The sequence below is a fragment of the Podarcis pityusensis genome (assembly GCF_964106645.2).
Source record: "Podarcis pityusensis genome assembly, chromosome: 7".
Classification (NCBI taxonomy): domain Eukaryota; kingdom Metazoa; phylum Chordata; class Lepidosauria; order Squamata; family Lacertidae; genus Podarcis; species Podarcis pityusensis.
In genome coordinates, this window is record NC_138031.1 from 88,706,186 (window position 1) to 88,727,096 (window position 20,911).

Sequence of the window (20,911 nt, forward strand, 5' to 3'; positions counted from 1 at the left end):
AGAGCACAATTCTGAATGTCTTTTTACTACTACTACTACTACTACTACTAATGAAAGTAGAATAAAAATGCATTATATAGTAGAAATTGCTTGCAAAAATGTGCACACTACTCAAAAATGCATACAAATATGCATTTGTATTAGGAGAAATTCTCATGAATTTGTATTAGGTATAATTAGGAGAAATTCTCATGAAAATGGTGTAATTCTCATGAGAATTAAAAATAAATAAATCACAAATTGCTGCAGAAATGTGAACTGAATTTAATGTTGGAAAAATGAGAAACAGGGAGAATGAAATTAATGCCTAGCTTCTTGTATGAATATACCTTCCAGCTTTAGGAAGACCTGATCCTTCAAGCATTTAACTCTAAGTTCTTTTCGCAAGGTAACCTCCATGCATAGGCTAAATCAAGGTGAGCCAATGCAGTGCCCTCCATGCTGGCTAGGACTGATGGGAGTTGGTGTCCAACAACATCTGAAGGGCATCATGTTGGCTACATGTAGAACTGAATGCATGGAAGAGGAATGGCACCTGCTGGCCCCATACCTGTGCTCTAAAAAGTGGAACTTACAAAAGCACAGCTGCCTATGGGAGAGCCAACGCATACACAGACTTCCTTTCAGATGTCACACTGACATGCAGGCCATGGCATCCAACATCAGCAGCAGGGCCAGTGGGCACATTATCACTCCCCATCAACATGCTTAGTTTATAGGTAAAGGGACCCCTGACCATTAGGTCCAGTCGTGACCGACTCTGGGGTTGTGGCGCTCATCTTGCTTTATTGGCTGAGGGAGCGGGCGTGCAGCTTCCGGGTCATGTGCTTCTGGCGAACCAGAGCAGCGCACGGAAATGCTGTTTACCTTCCCGCCGGAGCAGTAGCTATTTATCTACTTGCACTTTGCCGTGCTTTCGAACTGCTAGGTTGGCAGGAGCAGGGACCGAGCAACGGGAGCTCACACCGTCGCAGGGATTCGAACCTCCAACCTTCTGATCAGCAACCCCTAGGCTCTGTGGTTTAACCCACAGCGCCACCCGCGTCCCATACCTGCGTTTATACAAAGAGCTTGTCTTGGGAAACAAGTGCTTGTGAATGTATTGTAGTACAGGCAGCCCCCCCCCCTTTACATGGGGATTATGTTCTGAGGCACAGCGGGGGCAGGGGCAGAGAAATTGCATATCATTCTAAAAGCCTGAAAACACCTCATTCTGCCCCACTCCACCCTTTTAGTGGCATTTTAGTGACCTCTTTATGACATTTCCAGGTCACTTCCAGGTTTGGCCCAATATACATGGTCGCACACATACCGAACACGTGTAAACGAGGGGCTGCCTATATTATATGTTTTGTTCAAGTAATATTATGCTTGCATTTTTATAGAATTTGGTTTTCTGTATCATTCAGTAGCTGAATTACTGGATGGTGGAGGGGGAGACAGACCCATTAACTATTGATATGGAAGCCGTGGGGCACAAATTGCCTACTTTGGAGGAGTCAGAAGATGAAATTGTGTTTTTCATTAAGGGCCTCCTTACCTTTCCCCATAATTTGAGCGTTGTTTGGTAGCAATCCACAAAGCAGCAGCAGGGAAGCCTCCAGAATATCACTATTTTCCAGGTCAGATTCAAGCATATATTTCTGCATCTAAAGTGGATTAAATAATTATGTTGCCCTAGCTCAATAAATCAACTTTTAAACAAAATCTGGATTTTTTGCAGTTTGGAAAGTGATGGAGAAATGTGCTGAGAAGTGTGGGCTGAACAATGACTTACAGGAATACCTGTACACACATCAAATCAGGATAAAGGCAGGACAAATGCTCATTGTAGTATAACTGATCCATATAGAAATCAGAATGAATGCTGAATAACCTCTCTACATAAGCTTTGTGCTAGCGAATCAGGATGAATGCTAAGTAAATAGGTTGTCTGGACGGGCAACAAATGTATCATCCAAAACCAGCAGTCAGTATTGCACCTAGCCTACAAGCTGAAAAGCAGCCATTTTGTTAGGAGAAAGCTTATTTAGATTTATAAACTGTGCTGTGCAAAAACACTATCAAATTACTCAGTCAGCTTGAAGCTGCACGAGCTAAATTAACACCTGCCTGGTTAAGAGTATAGCTGAGAGAAGGGGGGGAAAACTTAGAATTTAAATTAATTACAAACTCCAACAACAATATTTAGAATCGGCTATATTCCTTTAAAACAAGTGATGTTTGCTGTGCTATAATTAAGTATCACAAGAATAGAGCTAATTATTATGTAGGATATACTTAAATAAGTTTGTTTTGCTTTAATGGATTAGAAATAGGGGAATATACTTTTATTATTTTAAGCAAAAACAACCTAGCATTCTGGACAATCAAATTTGCATTTAACGTAAGTCTTATGAACGTTGTGTGTGATATCCATAGATCCACAAAACAGCTATGCTATTCAATTATTCTGTAATAGTAAACAAATTATCAGCAAATTACAGTGAATTCCACAGTTTCTTCTTAAGTTTGGTGACAGCAGTCAGAGCGTGTATCTTGCTTCTGCAACTGGCAAAAGAGTTGCATTAGCTTTATTTTTTCTGAACATTATTCTTTATTTTTCAAATCATTAGCATGCACGTGAATGACCTCATGATGAACAGATGCACTTGGATATGACTGTGATTAGATCAGTCCTCTCAGCAGTCAAGTGTGCCCATTTCAGTTAACCCTCTGAAGGACCAACTACAATTTACATATTAAAAATGTGTTTTTGGATATGGATTTTCAGATGCCACATAACTTTGGCACATGAATTTTAGGTTAAAATGTTGTATTATGTAGCTCTGCATCAAGTTATTTCAGGAGTAGCCAACATCGTGCCTTACCGTGCTATATTGTTATTCCTTCCTAAGGTTCCAGGGCAGGTTACAACAATGTGAAATACAATATTAAAAACAGTATACAGCAACTTACAATCACAAAAATAGGGCGGGTTCTAAAAAAAATACACCTCAGGTGCCAAAGGTTGGCTTAAAGAGGTGTATCTTTGGCATTTACCAAAAACAGTATAGTGGAGGTGCCAGAGACGCCTCTGAGGAGTTCCACTTCCGAGGGCTACCAGAGCATGCCCTCTTCCCTGAGCTTCTGAAGGCAGGGGAACTCCGAAGACCGGAGAGGGTCTGTAGGGAAGGATATCTTTCAGATATGTGAGGCCTGAGACGCAGAGTTTTAAACATGGACATGAGCACCTTGAATTAGGCCCTGAAACAAACTGGAAAGCATTGTTGTTTTAAAACATGGTTCATATCTTATCTAAATGGAACCCCAGCCAGTATTCTGGTGGCTGCATTTTGGACCTACTCATTTTCCAGGGCAGCCCCACATACAGCGCACTGCAAAAATCCAATCTAACTGGAGCAAGGAGCGCAGTGGCAAAATCATTCCTGTCCAAAAGGGGCTATAGGTGGCAGACCTGATGTAGCTGGAAAAAGGCATTCCTAGCCATTGAGGCCACCTGAGCCTCCAGGAGCATCTACAGTGGTACCTCAGGTTATGAACGCTTCAACTTACTTTTTTCAGGTTATGAACGATTGTAACCCAGAAAGAGGTTGTCTGAGCTCTCAGAGGCCTCGCCGCTGCCTGGAGCCAAGCCCGGGCATCTGCGGGGCCTACGGAGCTCTCTGAGGCCTCCGTGAATGCCGGGAGCCAAGCTGATTGTGACTGAATCACATTTTCATTTTGTACTGTTTTATTGATTTCATTTTATAGATCAATGGCCTCGTCAGATAGTAAAATTCATGTAAAATTGCTGTTTTAGGGGTCGCTTTTCATCGTCTGGTTCCTTTTTGCATTTTAGTTTGTGTGGCTTTTTCGGTTTTTTGACTGTGACTTGTTCTTCATCTTATGGGACCGACTTGTGACTTCGCTTTTGTGACTGTGTGGAACCTAGTTCAACTACTGGTTGTGTGACTTCAGAAATGGATAAAAGCCCCCCATCCAAACTGACTATCATCAGTGCACATAAGAAAAAATATAAATGTTGATTTTTTTCATCTAAAATACTGTCTTATTTATTTTATAGTACAGTACATTGATTACTGCCTTCATTTTATGGATCAATGGTCTTGTTAGACAGTAATATTCGTGTTAAATTGCTGTTTTAGGGAGTGTTTTTCATCGTCTGGAACGGATCAATTCATTACTTTCAATGGGAAAGTCCACTTCAGGTTAAGAATGCTTCAGGTTAAGAACAGACTTCCGGAACCAATTAAGCACTTAACCTGAGGTACCACTGTATATCCAGAACAGGCTGTCCCACCATCTTGCAGACAAGAGAAACTCCTGTGTCTTTTCAGCATTCAGCTTCAATTTATTGGCCTATATGCAGCCCATCGCCTGATCCAAACACCAGCCTAACACCTCAACCACTTCTCCCAATTCAGATAGAAGAGAGATATGGAGTCTGGTATCATCTGCATCTTGACAACACTTCAATCTGGATTACAATTCAGATATTGTTGGATTACATTCAGCATCCCTGACAATTGGACATACTTAGATTACAAACTCCATAAACTCCAGCTAACAACATCTGGTTACTGTTGAGTTACTTGAACTTTTATGGAACATTGTTTCTGTTACTAAGGCTTACCACAACTACACAATTATGCATGTGTGTATTAGCTGCCTCTTTTCCCCTTCCCAGGCTTGACTCAGGGGATGGAGGAGCTGCAGCTAGGAGCATTGTGCCCGCAGCCTCTCTCCGCCCCTCAGGTCAGGCTGGGCGCATTGTATTTAGCCCACCAAGCACTGAACACTCTTACAAAATGAAGTTAAATGAAGGCACACATATGGATTAGAATTTTATAGGATTAAATTTAACTGCTCAACTGAATTTCTTCTTTATACTTTCAGAACTTGGGTTCAGAAAAAAAAGCTTATGACTTCTGTTATAAAATAGCTTCTTATCTAGATGCAGCTAACCTTCTGCATTTGAACACCCCCCTTTTTAATACTCTGCTGCTCTAGAAACCCTGAGATTTAGGATCTGGTTATGACTTAGGATCTGCGTATCTAAACGATCCTCTAATGCCATAGGAATCCGCCTGAATATTGAAGGCATTGTCAATCCTGTGTTCTCCAACTCTGCCTTTGGAGATGAGAAATGCCAACTGGGGAAACTGGCCTTTTCAGTGGTGCATCCCATTTCTGGAATTTGTTCCCTAACTAGGTTCATGCAGAGCCAAATCCTTATGTCTTTCTGGTGCCAGACTTCTAATCTTCTTTAAATCTGTTTAATGCTGTTGGCTTGTGCTGCTATTTTAGTTATCTTTTTATAACATTGTTGCACTTTGAATTATTTTAAAATATAAATTGCAAGTTGTTGTAAAGTTTTGATTTGGTGGGATATTAAACATTTAAGGCTTTTTAAAAAGTTAAATGCACAAAAATAGTAGTAGTGCTGGATCAATGATTTTCTAACTCGTGTAGGCAGTTCAGCCTCACTCCATAAGGATCAGCTATTTAAACCTCAGAATAGCAAAAGGGAATTATACAAAACACACAGGTGTGTTATTTAACATCTTGTATTAATCTGAAGCGGGACGTGGGTGGCGCTGTGGGTTAAACCACAGAGCCTAGGGCTTGCCAATCAGAAGGTCGGTGGTTCGAATTCCCGTGACAGGGTGAGCTCCTGTTGCTCTGTCCCAGCTCCTGCTAACCTAGCAGTTTGAAAGCATGTCAAAGTGCAAGTAGATAAATAGGTACCGCTCTGGCGGGAAGGTAAACAGTGTTTCCGTGCGCTGCTCTGGTTCGCCAGAAGTGGCTTAGTCATGCTGGCCACATGACCCAGAAGCTGTACACCGACTCTCTCGGCCAATAAAGCGAGATGAGCGCCGCAACCCCAGTCGGTCACGACTGGACCTAATGGTCAGGGGTCCCTTTACCTTTACCTATTAATCTGAAGAAGGATGCAAGACTGGTTCTTAGTTCACTGACCCCAATGCATCTAATTTTATTATTTCACAATGTCCAATACATACTAGAACTACACAAAGGTAGCTATGATAAGTGACTTAAAGTAGGTGATTTTTTAAAAAAAATTAGAGCTTTCTGTTGTTATTTTCAATTGTGTAACCAGCTAAATTTCTTGATAATATCCAAATTAGTATAAGAATTATACTTTTATGCAACAAATGACACAATTTTGTCTCAAGAGTATTTATGTGTGTGGTTTATTTCATAGCTGTTCCACATTTTTAATAAAGAAAATATTAATCAAAGCTTTACTTATAAGCTTTTCTAATGTTGTTTAGTATTCCAGTTCAACAAAGATCAATAGAGGCCATTCCTGTCTCTTGACGCCTCTCCAGGAAGCAGAGGTGTGATTATGTAAATAGCACTGGTTCCTCTTTGCTTCTGCCAGCTTGCTTATCTCCAAAGCCTTCTGCCTGCTGCTATTGGCGACCAGTACAAGTACACGCAAATACCTCTTATCTCTTAACAAAGCTCGAAAAGCTCAAGGACTGAAGCCAGTAATGTTAAACAGTGATGCGTGTCTGATTCTATTTGTCAAGTGATTCATTTCAGTAAATTTAATTTCTGTTATATTTCTTAGTTCAGATATAAAGATCAGTTAGAATGAGAGAAAGAAAACAGACACGCAGAACATTCACCAGGGTTTGAGATAATCCATCAACAATCCAATGCAGCATCGTAATATAATTAGAAAGAGTCAGTTTCACAAAATGGGTATAAACAGGGAATAAAGGAATTTATGTTTAGAAATCCATCTGGTTAACCTTGTGTTCTCCTTGTACATGAGAGCAATGGATTATGAAATGAACCATCAAAACAAAAGGTCTCTTTAAAAAGCACACATGTAAATATAATTAAAATAAACTCATTTAACTAACTTTGAAAGCTTTGTGATGTGTAGAACGCACACATACTGGCACTATGATTGTCTGACAAAACACTGCCCTTACACCCCACCCCCACCAGTGTTAATCCTTGGTCCAAGCATTGCAGAAGCATAATCCCCATTTAGCATTAGTAGCAATGGCTTCTACTGTGAGGAACTATTTTTCGATTAGTATGCACTGATTCACGAATAGCTTTTCCACAACATATTCTCAGCTCAGCAAGAAGCCCACACTCCTGAATGAACCAGAACACATTAGTGAGAGAAAGTTCATTAACCTTGCTAGATTCAGGGGTTAACAGGATAGCTGAAGAAAGGAACTGAGTGAACAGCTCTGATGCAAAACAAATTAAAATGAATGTCATCATTTCTTTTGATATTCATTAGCTAATTCAGAGGGAGAAAGCTCTTCTTAAATTTGCAACCATTTATCAGCGAAAAGCAGGTGTACATCTGCTGCTCAAGTGCTTCTCAGCGGTTAAAATAATAATAATAAAAACAACAACATGATGAGACTTACCACATCCACTAAGGGAGTAACTGGGAGAGGGAGAGAAGACCTGAGCAGCAAAATCCTCAAATGTCATTGCTTCTTTGTGGTTGTGGATTATTGCTTCAAGGTACAGAGCTCTTTCCTCATAACTGTTGGAAGCAGGTTAAGGAAATGCACTCTTACAGATACAAAGCCAAAGAAACGTATATTCAACTTATGCATTTTCCAATTAAAATCAAGCCACAGTTGTCAGAGTTTTGACAAAGCTACAAGATTCTAGGGACTTCAATAAAATGTATTTCTTAAAAAAAACAAAAAAACCCAAACATTTTTCTGACAGCTAAATATAAGCACTATATGAATGTAGTGTTTTTTCATTCTTCATTAAAAAGGCTGATGGACAAAATAAATTTGAGACCTTTATAAATGAGAAATGAAAATAATTATGTGACCATGAGGAAAATTGCCATAGCCAATAAACTCAACAGAAGCCCCACATATATTTTTCCTATATAATAGATCATTTTTTCAAAATGTAAATATATTTAAACTTGAGCTACAGATTATAGAAAAGAAAAGGATAAGAAAAATTAAAGTATGAAAACACCTATTATTCATAAGAATATCAAAATATACTAAAGTATAATAAAGTCATACTTAAAGCTTTTTCAGAAGATTCATTTGACGCATCTGAAATTTCTTATTTCTTGATGGATTCAATTCTCTCTTTTTAAAAAAAACAGAGCATGTATACACTTCAGTCTTAATTATGCTAACAACAAAGCATCTAAAACCAACAGTATTGCCTTTTAATTAAAACGCGGCAACCTGGAACACGCGCCATTCAAATGCATAATCAAAAACCAGTCACCAATAAAACTTACAAGCGTAACAAGCTGAAGCAACTTTCCAGCTGTCTTAATAGGACCCCCGCTTGTGATCGCTTTTCGAAGGGGGGAGTGCAAATCTCTCTCTTTGTGTGCAGCTTCTGTTTTCTTTGAAGGTGAATCATGCACTTCAAACAACAGGGTAACATTTTGAAAAAAAAAATCTACAACAGATTGAAGTATCTCACATACAACTTTGTGAATTAAACAATCAAACAGCCAGTATGAAATGTCATTCCCTGTCACTCAGTTTAAAAACAAGTTTCCAGAGTTTCCTAGTATTTTTAAATATGAGAAAAGAGCTTAGTTTTATGTGACTCCTACCATCTGAACTGAAAATTTCGTCATTATCGTTGTTTGAAAGGTATGTCCTTGAGGACAATCCCAGCAGTCCTTTTCAGTTATACAGTGTAGTATCCAAGTTAACTGATCACCACATTAAGGAACCTGACATGGAAGGGCCCCAAAATGAAAACATATTTCAAATAACTTTGTGTCTTTAGGAATGAAAGTGAGCATGGCATTTTGCAAAATATACCTGATGACATTTTTATTTGCTTTCTGCTTTCAAAACCCATTCCAGACAGTACAAGCAACTAGCCTCAGTGTATCTGGGGTTGCTTCACTGTTAGAGGCTGAACTCCTGGTGACTCTTGTTAATGAAAGGCTCCCAAACTTCCTATGAGAGGAGGCACACGCCTAGCACCTCTTCTAAAGGGACTGACTGATGCCATTCACATCTCATTATGAACATGCTTATTCTGCACAGCACTTGGCTGTTGCCAGGGCTCTCTACTCCACAGTGACACAGCAAGCCGCTGGTCCTGAACAGCAGGATGTTCGGCCTGAGTGGCCGTCTGGTGCACAGACTTTCTGTCTCTAAGCTGGCACGTGCTAGCGCAGCAGGAGAAGACCAAGGCGTGACAAATTACTGGAAGAGCTAAGCTAAACTTATGGCTGTAAACCACCTGAGCCTGTGGACCTCTGTGGACCTGCCATCCACTCTCAATTCCTCTTTGGCCCTTGTAGTATGCAGTCTGCTCATGGGCTCAGTTCAACGGAGGCAGATAAACTGGAAATTCTTTTCATGCTGCGCCTAATAAAATCCCATGAAAAAGACTTCATATCCAGCATAATAAATGGAGGAAATGCTCATGTATAATTTAAACACTGCACCCTAAGGCAGCAAGACTGGCAAATTAATTCAAGTTGTAATAAAATTAATAATGTTAAAGTATATAAAAATGTTCATGAGTAAAAAAATGATGAGCAACTGCATCCCTTCCTGACAATATTTGGAAATCAACAAATTTGCTGAATACCTAGATGTTTGCTTACATTGGTCCGTTTCTTTTACCATAAAGCAGAGATATTTTCCAATCAAAAAGCAATTTGAATAAAGCCTTTCTGCACACCCACAAGGTAGGGAGCAACATGCAACAGCAGTGCTCCCCAATTCCTCTTATTCCTCCTTTCTTTAACATGTTAACGTTTTATCCTGGTTTCTGTCCATTCTGTGCCAGATAACTAGTCTTGTAGACATTTAGTAACTAAGAACACAGATAGTTTTATAGTGTTTTCTGTAACAGAGAGACAAACTAAGGTCTACTCTTTGCTAACTTTATTGATAATCATCACCCAATGAATACTACCCATGGTACTCACAGCAGTAATTTTTTTAGGTGGGTTGATGTCTGCTGGAATAAGAATAGCAACTATTTTCTCCACTAAGCCACATGATGCCTAGAGGCACCCTTGTGATGAATACATTATTTTTTTACAGATTAGTGAGAAGAAAGTGAGACAAGGGTAATGGAAAGAGGAGAAAGTCATGCTGTGTGAGACAAAATGAACTTTGGTCTACCCTTTAGTCTACCCTACCTGCCATTTAGATATGAATACTGGAATTAACAAATCTGTTTAACACAGGTAGTTTAAATACGTGATTGCAGTCACAAACTTCACAAAACTATGGTGGTTATATGAAAGGCAGAAAACTCAAAGAAGAATGATACCACATTAACCTGTAAAAATTAACATGATTTAAACAAAAGGTATTGGAGAGACTGTGGACATTATTTCAACATAATTTTACAGCAATCAGAAGACTGCATCAAGCACTGTAAATAAATTCACCGTGTCATATTCTTAAAAAGTATCCTTCACAGGTTATTTAGATGTGAAACTTTGAATGCAAAGTACACAACCTTGGTTATGGTCCAGTAGCAACCACAACTGTGTAGTTTTAACTGAAAATCTTTTGGGGGAATTCTGTATGCACTTGGGATAAGTGCAATTCGATAGTGCTTAACAGATAACAGAATAGCTTAATAACAACGCAAGAAGTAATGACTTGCTCTCTTTGTACCACATAATCATTCCGCAGTTTACATAAAGGAAAAATAAGATGGCTCTGCAATAGTTTTAGATTTGTCTTCTTTAGTTGCTTAATATTTTTCTAAGAAACTACCAACACAATCACTCTTTAGCTGTAACTTTAGATAACTTATCTGAAATAGGAAATTAAGAATGAGTTTGAGAGGTAAAGGTCACTCCCCCCAAATCCCCCCCCCCCTGCTCCATTCACACTTTCAGGTTTGGGTCAAAGTATATTAATGTCCTATATAGCATGCATTAAATTATTGCTAATAAACATCTTTGCCCACCCTTTCACTCACCCAAAGATCTCCATCTGATGACCAAAGAAGACACGATACGGGATATCAGTGATTACTGCTTCAGTAGGCTGCTGTGAATATAGAGGAGTGGGACTCACAGAAGATATTTAACTATTCCTTTTATCTAAACTGTGCTGCTCAGGTGAAGCTGCTATTTACTATAGAGGGGGGAAAGATAGAGGGGGGAACCTGTGGCTCTATCTTTCCTATTCCTAGTGGAGCAAACAGCAACTTGGAGAAGGAGCAATTTAGATCAGGCAAACAATAAGGGAGCTAAAGGAACATTCTCTCCCTTTGTTTCTCTGGTCTTTACATCAGCATTATTGCATAGCTGCTTATTCTTATTCTTATTATTTAAAGCAGAATATCTTGATCATGGATCTTCCACACAACTGCCAGTTTGGATCCAACCAACTTAATTTCCCAGAAATATGAGCACTCAGGAACCTGGGTGCCTTTGGTTATGTACTAATAAGTCTTTAGATTTGTCATCTGGGCAGCCCAGGACCTCCATCCACATTGCCCAGCATGGGTGTAACCGAGGGGGGGGGAGGTAGGGGTGCAGCTGCCCCCCAAATCAATAATAATACTTAACTGAGGTTCTGCCCCCCCACAAAAATCCTGGCTACACCCATTCTGCCCGGGCTTGCACCATGGGGAGGTCACTTGGGTGCTGCTAACACAATAGTTTGACTTCACACCTGGAAGCTCACTCCATTTTCTCTCAAGACAGACAGATACCAACAACTGCTCAAAAGCATGCTGCACTAATACAGGATTTTCCCCAAGCTCCCCTTGTTCTTCAGTTGAAACAGCAAAAAGCTATTAGGGTTTTCCCCAGTGGTTCCCGGCCCAAAGAACTGCACCAGACAAGGTCTCTGCATAACTTTCACCAACAATTTTTTGGGGGTGAAAGCTTCCCTTGATACTAATTATCTACAGTGGGTATTTGCTTTTATCTAATTTTGGTGTAGTTTGTGTTCTATTTTGTCTAATTTTAATATACGTTTATGTGATGGATATGTTTTATATTCAAATATTATCAATTTTAAAATGACTGGACTAATACAATAGTAATGTATTTGCTTTAGAAACTAAACCTTAACTGAACATGGAGGTGTGCTGCTGTACACCAGATACTTCAGAGATGACTATTTTTCACTTCTGGCATCTCTCTTGAACAGTTTGTCCACTTGCACGATGGTCTATTTTGAAATGCAAGAGAGGCCACATTACAGTAAAGCTTCCTCAACCAAGGGGGAAAAATATATATAGTCGTACCTTGGAAGTCAAACATTTTGGCTCCCGAGCACTGCAAACCCAGAAGTGAGTGTTCTGGTTTGTGAAAATTCTTTGGAACCCAAATGTCCAATGCAGCTTACGCGGCTTCTGATTGGCTGCAGGAGCTTCCTGCAGCCAATCGGTAGCTGCACCTTGGTTTCTGAACATTTTGTAAGTCGAACAGACTTCCGGAACGAATTCCATTCGACTTCCAAGGTACAACTGTAGCTGCAATTGGGGACAGAAGTGAAGTCCTATTGCTTCGGTTATATAACAACTGTAAAAAGGGAGCAGGTGGCGCTGTGGTCTAAACCACTGAGCCACTTGGGCTTGCCAATCAGAAGGTCGGCAGTTTGAGTCCACGCAACGGGGTGAACTCCCGTTGCTCTGTCCCAGCTCCTGCCAACCTAGCAGTTCGAAAGCTTACCAGCACAAGTAGATAAATAGGTACCGCTGTGGCAGGAAGGAAAACATCATGGTGTTCCGTTGTGCCAGAAGCGGTTAAGTCATGCTGGCCACATGACCTGGAAAACTGTCTGCAGACAAATGCCGTCTCCCTCTGCCTAAAAGCAAGATGAGCGCTGCAACCCCATAGTCAAGTTTGACTGGACTTACCCGTCCATTTTGTGGTAGGAAGGAAGGACAAAGACCCACAGAGGCCATAGGTACAAACCTCTATTTAATACTGAATAAAATACACATAGTCCAACAATTTATGGAGTTGCCCCAAACAGTCCATGAGTGTGAAAAAGAGAAGACTGGACTCCGTAATGCTCCTATGATATACCCTCAATAAATATAATAGTTAAGTAGCCGATGGGGAGAGGTGTTCTTGAAAAAGCTGAGAATCACAAATCACTTGCCTGTTCTGCTGCCACACAAGCCTCCTGAAAAAAGCACTTGTGTATACCCACCCTCTAAATCTGAAGGGGGGACTTTCTTTTGATGGCATTAATATCTCATAAACAACAGCTTGTTAAATTAAGCTTTGCTAAGATGCAACAGGAAATAATGAGTTTTCCAACACGTAAGGCGTATCAAGTGAGATCTTAATGTGACTTACAGTTTTCAATTAGGTAGCATGATTGTGAAGTCTGCCATGGTAACTTCCCAGATATACAAGTACTAAGGGGGTTTGGCACCTGTAATCTTTGCCTATGTGCAAAGCAGGTGTCGATTCTCATGCAAGGCTGAAAGGACACCATTGTCAGAAAAAGGCTGCATGCTCATTCCAAAGGTCCAGAATTAAAGCAAACTGAAGATAAATCAGTGCATGTACAGCTACTGCTGGTCATGTTCTGCAATTATATAGTTTGTTATTTAATAACCTGCTAGGTGATAACTGAATGATAATTAATACATATAACAGAAACCAAACCTTACATCTTTGACTTTTATTTTTTGAAATTAAAAAAATCCTTCCAGTAGCACCTTTAAGACCAACTAAGTTAGTTCTTGGTATGAGCTTTCGTGTGCAAGCACACTTCTTCTTTTATTTTTTGAACAGCCTTGCTGAAATACATATTTTTCAAAATTCGCTAGCAAGTTAATGACCTTTCTAACAAGTTGATTATGTTTCATGCAGTTGCTTATTTGTCATTTGGAAGCATTACCAATATATTTTTCTTGACAGACTCCTGAGAAGAAAATATACTCCTCTATCCCAAAATACATCATTTGATTTTTAAAGGTGAACGAAACTGCTTTGTGGGCCAGAAAGGGCCAATGGACTCGCCATCTGTGAACTAGACAGTAACCAATTCAGGTTTGAAATCAAAGGATACCTTTTAACCATTAGAAGGGCAAATATAAGAATGCTACTAGGTTAAAGCCAGTTGGAGAAATTTGAGAGACCCTTGATTTTATATTTGAGTGCCACTGTTGTGACTCACTGTGAGTTGCCACCTCCCACTTCTCGTTTTTAAATATTTGATTGATCATATCTGGGACCATGAAGGAATGTGCTCCCAGCTCAATCAACCTTAAGATTTTCTCTTCACCAGCAATAGCAGCAGAAAGCCTATATGCCAGACCTAACCTATTAGCAATTACACAAATATAAATATTGATGTAATGGGGTGTGTGAGATACTTGTGGTTTCTAGACTGCTACCTAAAAATAAAACAGCTCTTGAGAATACAGACGTTCGCCAGCACAAGCTTGGAACACTTGGCTCACCTATCTAAGCCATTTGGAGCTACTGATCTGTTGATGTTCTGTATAGCTTTTTCTGTTCGAATGTTGCTTTCTTTTACATTGCCTGGCTTGCATGGCTCACCAAGCTAAACGATGACTTAGTGTGGGTTTCTCCTGGGGCTTGTGCATTTGTATTAGGCCATGGTTTGGTTTGCCTTAGTAGGACATGTGAACAAGGCTGCTGCATCAACCAATGTAAAGTAGATGTTCAGGGACAGAGTTACTGGTATACTAAAGTGAGGCATTGACTGAAGACAAGAATCACTTTTAGGGGGGAAGGCCTCAGCTTCTAGTCTCCTAGCCATACTGTGAACCCATGCTGTTTACGCCACAGTGACAATCAGAAAGGCCTGACAGAACACCTGGTCCTCTCGGAGTCTGTGTCTTTTTTGGCAGCTAACTGCAAAATTTTCCTACCAGGTGGTTACACTTCAATTACACTAGCTAGTCTTTCTAAAGTTAACAAGAACCGCATGAACATCTTTTATGCATTAAAACACAGTATGAATGTTGTTAATTGTTGCTTACTTTTATTTTATTTAACTCCTTTAAATTAAAATATTTCTTGATTGTAGCAGACATATATGTAGATAAAAATATAATCTGCACTGTTTCCACAATGATTTGATCCAACATGTTACGAGCTCAAAACATTAAAAACATTTCCTATTCTAATTTCTTATTTGCATTTGATTACGGTCTCAACACATTTTATTTATTTGTAAAATAGATATCCCACCGTTTGTGACAAGCAATCACATTCACACAAAACAATACAAATCGGCACAGTAAGCTCAGTCAGCAAAATAATAATTTTTACACTCGTGGAATCTCCTCCTGTCCCTATAATAAAAACGAGTGGCTCTGTATCTACTCACATCCCCATCAAAGGACTGGAGGAGTATACTGATTTTCAGCTGGTGCCATGGGAACCAGCTCCTAGGGGCCAAGGTCCCTTCGTCCCCCATAAAATATTAGAGGAGGCCAGCTCCCCCCACCCCAGTTGATGGGCATTGCCATTCAAATGCTGAGTGTACCACACCATGTGATCAATGATGTGAGGCAGGGCTTACTTGGCCCCCCAGTATTATATTCAAGTTGGCTCCCTGGGCTGGTGCTGAAAACTACAGTGCCCATACCAGCTGTACTTCAAGGGTGGAAGCACCTTCCACAGCTAGGATGTCAGCACTAAGAAGACTTTGGACTTCAGTTAGGGCTGAAGCAACATAAAGGGCCTGCCAACACATCTTAACACGAGGCCAAGAGAGGCACTTCTTCAGATAGCTAGATCCTAATTCATTCAGGGCTTTGTACAAAAGCACTAAAACCTTGAATTAAGCTCAGCAACATGTAGTCAGCCAATGCAAACTCTTCAGGACTATGGTTCCAAGCAGCTGAACCAGCCAACAATTTGGCAGATGCATTTTGCAGCAGCTGCAGCCTCTAAGCAATAAGAACCAAAGAAAAGTCCTGCTGGAATAGGTCAGTGACCCAACCAGTCCTGCATCCTGTTTCACAGTGGCCAACCAGATGCCTATGGGAAGCACACAAGCAGGACACGATCCAGCAACTGCATGGCCTCACCTGGCTCAGAAGAGAGTGAGGAATAAAGGTGGGGGTCATCCACATACTGATGACGCTGCAGTCAAATCCCCTAATCAACATGTCCAGTGGCTTCATATAGTGGGGAACAAGATGGAGCACTCAGGGCCCCACAGCATAGGTGCCATGCAGGTGAACTGCAGGACCTCCCTGGATAGGGTCTCACAGGTAGAAATGGAGCCATCATATCACTGCATTTACAGGTTCCAACCCCTGGAGGATACCATGGTAAATGGCATCAAAAACTGCTGAGGGAGCAAGGAAAATTTACAACCTTGCCCTGTCCTCCTGATATTGGTTAACCAAGCCAACCAAAACGGGGCCTGAAATGGATATACATAATCTGCTTCTTCCAAGGGAGTCTGAAGCTCGATGGCTACCACCTCAAGTACCTTGCCACAAAAGGGGATATTTATGAGTGGGTGGTAGTTGTCACATACTTCTGGGTCCAGGAAGGACTTCATGAGGGGCTGTACCACCATCTCCTTTGAGGCAGAAGGAACTATCCCCTGCCATATTTACCACCTCCTGGACCCACCTAGTAAATCCTGCTATCTCTCAGAAGCCATGGTGTGCAAGAGTTTGAGGTTTTTTACAATCAAGTAGTGTAAAGGTAAAGGTAAGGTAAAGGATGCCTAGATGGTTAAGTCCAGTCAAATTCAATTATGGGGTGTGGCACTAATCTCTGCTCTCAGGCCAAGGGAGCCAGCGTTTGTCCACAGACAGCTTTCCGGATCATGTGGCCAGCATGACTAAACCGCTTCTGGCGCAACGGAACACCGTGACAGAAGCCAGAGTGCACGGAAACACCGCTTACCTTCCCACTGCAGCAGTACCTATTTATCTACTTGCGCTGGTATGCATTTGAACTGCTAGGTTGGCAGGAGCTGGGACAGAGCAAGGGGAGCTCACCCCGTCATGTGGATTCAAACTGCCAACCTTGCGATCAGCAAGCCCAAGAGGTTTGGTGGTTTAGACCACAGCTCCCCCTGCGTCCCTTTACTAAGCAGTGTACAAGTTTTAAGAAATAAAGAGTTGATTGCCCACATAGAATATCAAGAGTTGATTGCTACATAGAATATCAAGTTTTAGAACCTAGCTCACAAATCTTAACTCACTGTTTTCTGTTGCACAGTGGTGCTGAGTGGGTGCAATGTGAAGGCAAGAAGTGGTGTGCTGGAAGATGCTTCTCCCTTCCACATCACATTTTGAGCTGCTAGGCCACCCATATCACGCTATCCCCACATCTCAGGTTCTCAAGCAAACTCAGGTATCTTGTAGGATACCTATTGGTGGAAATCTCAACATGGCAGCGAATGATTATTTTTTCATTCTTCAGGTTGTTGTTACAAATCCAGAATAAGAAATCTAAACTCTCATGTCATTCAATCTTACTGTAGTGCCACACAAAACCTATGTGGTGACCAAGCACCCAGTGAAGGGTGCTAGGAGAGAGCTCACACCCAGGTTTTAACCGATTGATACAATCGATAATAACATCCTTCTGGCCTGTCTAGAGGAGCTGGGGGCGCTGTTATACAGTGGTTCCACTCCTTCCTCCTGGGCCGTGTCCAGAAAGTGGTGGTGGGGGATAAGTGTTCAGAACCCTCGGCCCTCACTTGTGGGGTGCCTCAGGGTTCCGTCCTTTCCCCCATGCTTTTTAACATCTACATGAAGCCGCTGTGAGAGATCATCAGGGGGTTTGGGCTGGGTGTCCATCAATATGCGGTTGATACCCAGCTCTACCTCTCTTTTAAATCGGAACCAGTGAAGGCAGTGAAGGTCCTGTGTGAGTGCCTGGAGGCAGTTGGAGGATGGATGGCGGCTAATGGATTGAGGTTGAATCCTGACAAGACAGAAGTACTGTTCTTGGGGATCAGGGGGCAGGCTGGTGTGGAGGACTACCTGGTCCTGAATGGGGTAACTGTGCCCCTGAAGGACCAGGTGCACAGCCTGGGAGTCATTTTGGACTCACAGCTGTCCATGGAGGGACAGGTTAAATCCGTGTCCAGGGCAGCTGTCTACCAGCTCCATCTGGTACGCAGGCTGAGACCCCATCTGTCCTCAGACTGTCTCGCCAGAGTGGTGCATGCTCTAGTTATCTCCCACTTGGACTACTGCAATGCACTCTACGTGGGGCTACCTTTGAAGGTGACCTGGAAACTACAACTAATCCAGAATGCGGCAGCTAGACTGGTGGCTGGGAGCGGCCGCCAAGACCATATAACACCGGTCCTGAAAGACCTACATTGGCTCCCAGTATGTTTCCGAGCACCATTCAAAGTGTTGGTGCTGACCTTGAAAGCCCTAAATGGCCTCGGCCCAGTATACCTGAAGGAGCATCTCCACCCCCATCGTTCTGCCCAGACACTGAGGTCCAGCTCCGAGGGCCTTCTGGCAGTTCCCTCAGTGCAAGAAGCAAAGCTACAGGGAACCAGGCAGAAGGCCTTCTCGGTAGTGGCGCCCGTCCTGTGGAACGCCTTCCCATCAGATGTCAGAGAGATAAACAACTACCTGACATTTAGAAGACATCTGAAGGCAGCCCTATTTAGGGAAGTTTTTAACATGTGACATTTCAATGTATTTTTAATCTTTTTTGGAAGCTGCCCAGAGTGGCTGGGGAAACCCAGCTAGATGGGTGAGGTACAAATAATAAAATGCTGTTGTTGTTGTTATTCTGCCAGCTACTGATGTAAGTAAACGATTAGGCAACAAATATGCTCAAGGACGTGAAAAGATTGACAATCTTTCATCTAACCTGTGCACCACACTGTGACTTTTCATAACTAAAGGAACAGGCATTGTGTATAGCATCTACTACAGCACTGGGCTTCAGCTGATGGGTTACTGCCTAATTCCAGGTGGGTCACAACAGGACCACTGCCACCATGCAAATCCATGATAAAATATTAAGAAATGAGTCCCCTAAAACATGTTTCGGTCTGAAAAGGTTAGAGATACTTGCACTGTTCACCTGGAAGGCACCACATTGACCGTCCCTTTTGTAAATTATAGCATTTTACGATTCCTTGGACATTTTTATAATGGACACAGCTGTAACAATGTATTGAATGAGGCAATACACAGAACTGGGGGAAACCACAGATACTTCCATGCTCTGCTACAGTATTAAGCCTCAACGTTGCTCCCAACGTTTAATTTAACAAAAGTTCCAGGTGTTCTTTGATAGGCATCTTCTTGGTTTGACGATTATTTGATGCCACCATATTTTACGATTAACTATGACCACTTGTTTATATTCCTTCAAGCTGAAGCAAGATTTGACTACAGAGCTAGTAGAATGTGCATATATGAAGCAGACAATCTTCAGAGCAAAACAATGACCAGCACTTTTGAATGAAAGGAGTGAAAATGAACATTAGCACATCAAAGGCACTCTTCTGTAAAAAATGGCACAGCATACACTTTAATCTTTTTGACAATCTATTCATGAACTGAACTGAATTCCATTTCCGACACAAATGAGAATGCACAGCAGAAGGACATCTTTGCCAACAATAAAATAAACGCCATGCAGAGAGATGGTGCTGCAGTCTTTCAACTACTCAAACAAATTGGCAATCATTTTAAACTAAAAATACAGTGTCAGAAATTTCAGTTTTCATAATAAAAAAATTACACCAATATAGTTGCTGGTTATATATAATGTTTGAAGCTGCACTGTTTCTTATGCAGGGCCCCCAATTCAAGGAATCAAGGGGTCAGAAGAAAGCTTTCCCCTCTTGTTTTATGCGTGCCTAATGTTGTCATGGGACGCGGGTGGTACTATGGTCTAAACCACTGAGCCTAGGGATTGCCAATTGAAAGGCCGGTGGTTTGAATCCCCGCGACGGGGTGAGCTCCCGTTGTTCAGTCCCTGCTCCTGCCAACCTAGAAGTTCGAAAGCAGCCCAGTACGAGTAGATAAACAGGTACCGCTGTGGCGGGAAGGTAAACGGCGTTTCCGTGTACAGCTCTGGTTTGCCAGAAGCGGCTTAATCATGCTGGCCACATGACCCGGAAGTTGTATGCCGGCTCCCTCGGCCAATAAAGTGAGATGAGCACCGCAACCCCAGAGTCGGTCACGACTGGACCTATCGGTCGGGTCCCTTTACCCTTTACCTTTAATGTTATCAATGCTAATTAGCACGTCTATATCATAGGTGCTGGATGCACCCAACCCTACAAACTCAGCCAGATGGGCAGGATATAAATTTAAAAATTATTATATAATTATTACATTTAAGATCTTATTGGTGGGAAAGCGCATTAATGCTCGACAGAGACAAAAGTGTGGTGAGGAATGCTGGTAAGGAGGCATGGAGACAGTAGGTGGGGATGGTGTGGACTCTGGATCCAAAGCAGGGTTAGATTTTTCCTTTTTCTTGGGGGGGGGGAATGGCAGCCCACTGAATCACAGAATGGTTTGCCTCTTACTCTTGCGGACAAATGGCAGACTCAGGCTGTGCTGCTATTTTCAAGATCCAAGACGCAGCGAGAAGGTGAAGGAGCCTGCCTTCCGGTGCCTGGGAGAGGAGTGCTGTGCTGGCGCCAAGCAAAACACATACACATAGGGGACAAATGATCATTGCAGCAAGGAAAAAGCCTTGCAATGTGCCACATCCATGAGGGATGATTCTACCTGACATCTGCATAACCCTGATTTCCCTGCCTCTTTCCCTTCCTGAACGCGGGAGGAGGTTGCTCTTTCGCCTGTGCTGGAGAGGCTCTCGCTGCCCTTCTCCCACCGAATAACCTTCCCCATGGAAGCAGTTCCTTTCTCTCTCAGCGTTTCCCTTTCTGCTTCTCTCTCTCTTGTTCTCCGACACCTGTGAGAGGAGCACTGGTGGGGCCGCAATGGGGAGCAC

The 20,911-nt window shown here is 41.8% G+C and overlaps 1 protein-coding gene and 1 long non-coding RNA gene across 9 annotated transcripts in view; one reads left to right on the plus strand and one right to left on the minus strand.

Moving 5' to 3' along the window:
• Nucleotides 1-17,943, plus strand: part of LOC308482261 — a 46,754-nt gene extending 28,811 nt beyond the window's left edge. Inside the window, exons 3-4 of the long non-coding RNA XR_013989163.1 lie at nucleotides 10,071-10,216; nucleotides 13,880-17,943. This is a non-coding gene — a long non-coding RNA (uncharacterized lncRNA). The remainder of the gene's footprint in view (nucleotides 1-10,070; nucleotides 10,217-13,879) is intronic.
• The window catches only part of RALGAPA2 (Ral GTPase activating protein catalytic subunit alpha 2), a 203,734-nt gene that overhangs the window by 18,204 nt on the left and 164,619 nt on the right, over nucleotides 1-20,911 (minus strand). For all 8 annotated transcript variants that reach the window (XR_013989159.1, XM_081015117.1, XM_081015123.1 and 5 more), the window contains one exon: nucleotides 7,428-7,549. Coding sequence is in view for 7 of the 8 variants with exons in the window: in XM_081015117.1 (XP_080871243.1) it covers nucleotides 7,428-7,549 (122 nt within the window). In the remaining variant the exon portion in view is untranslated. The remainder of the gene's footprint in view (nucleotides 1-7,427; nucleotides 7,550-20,911) is intronic.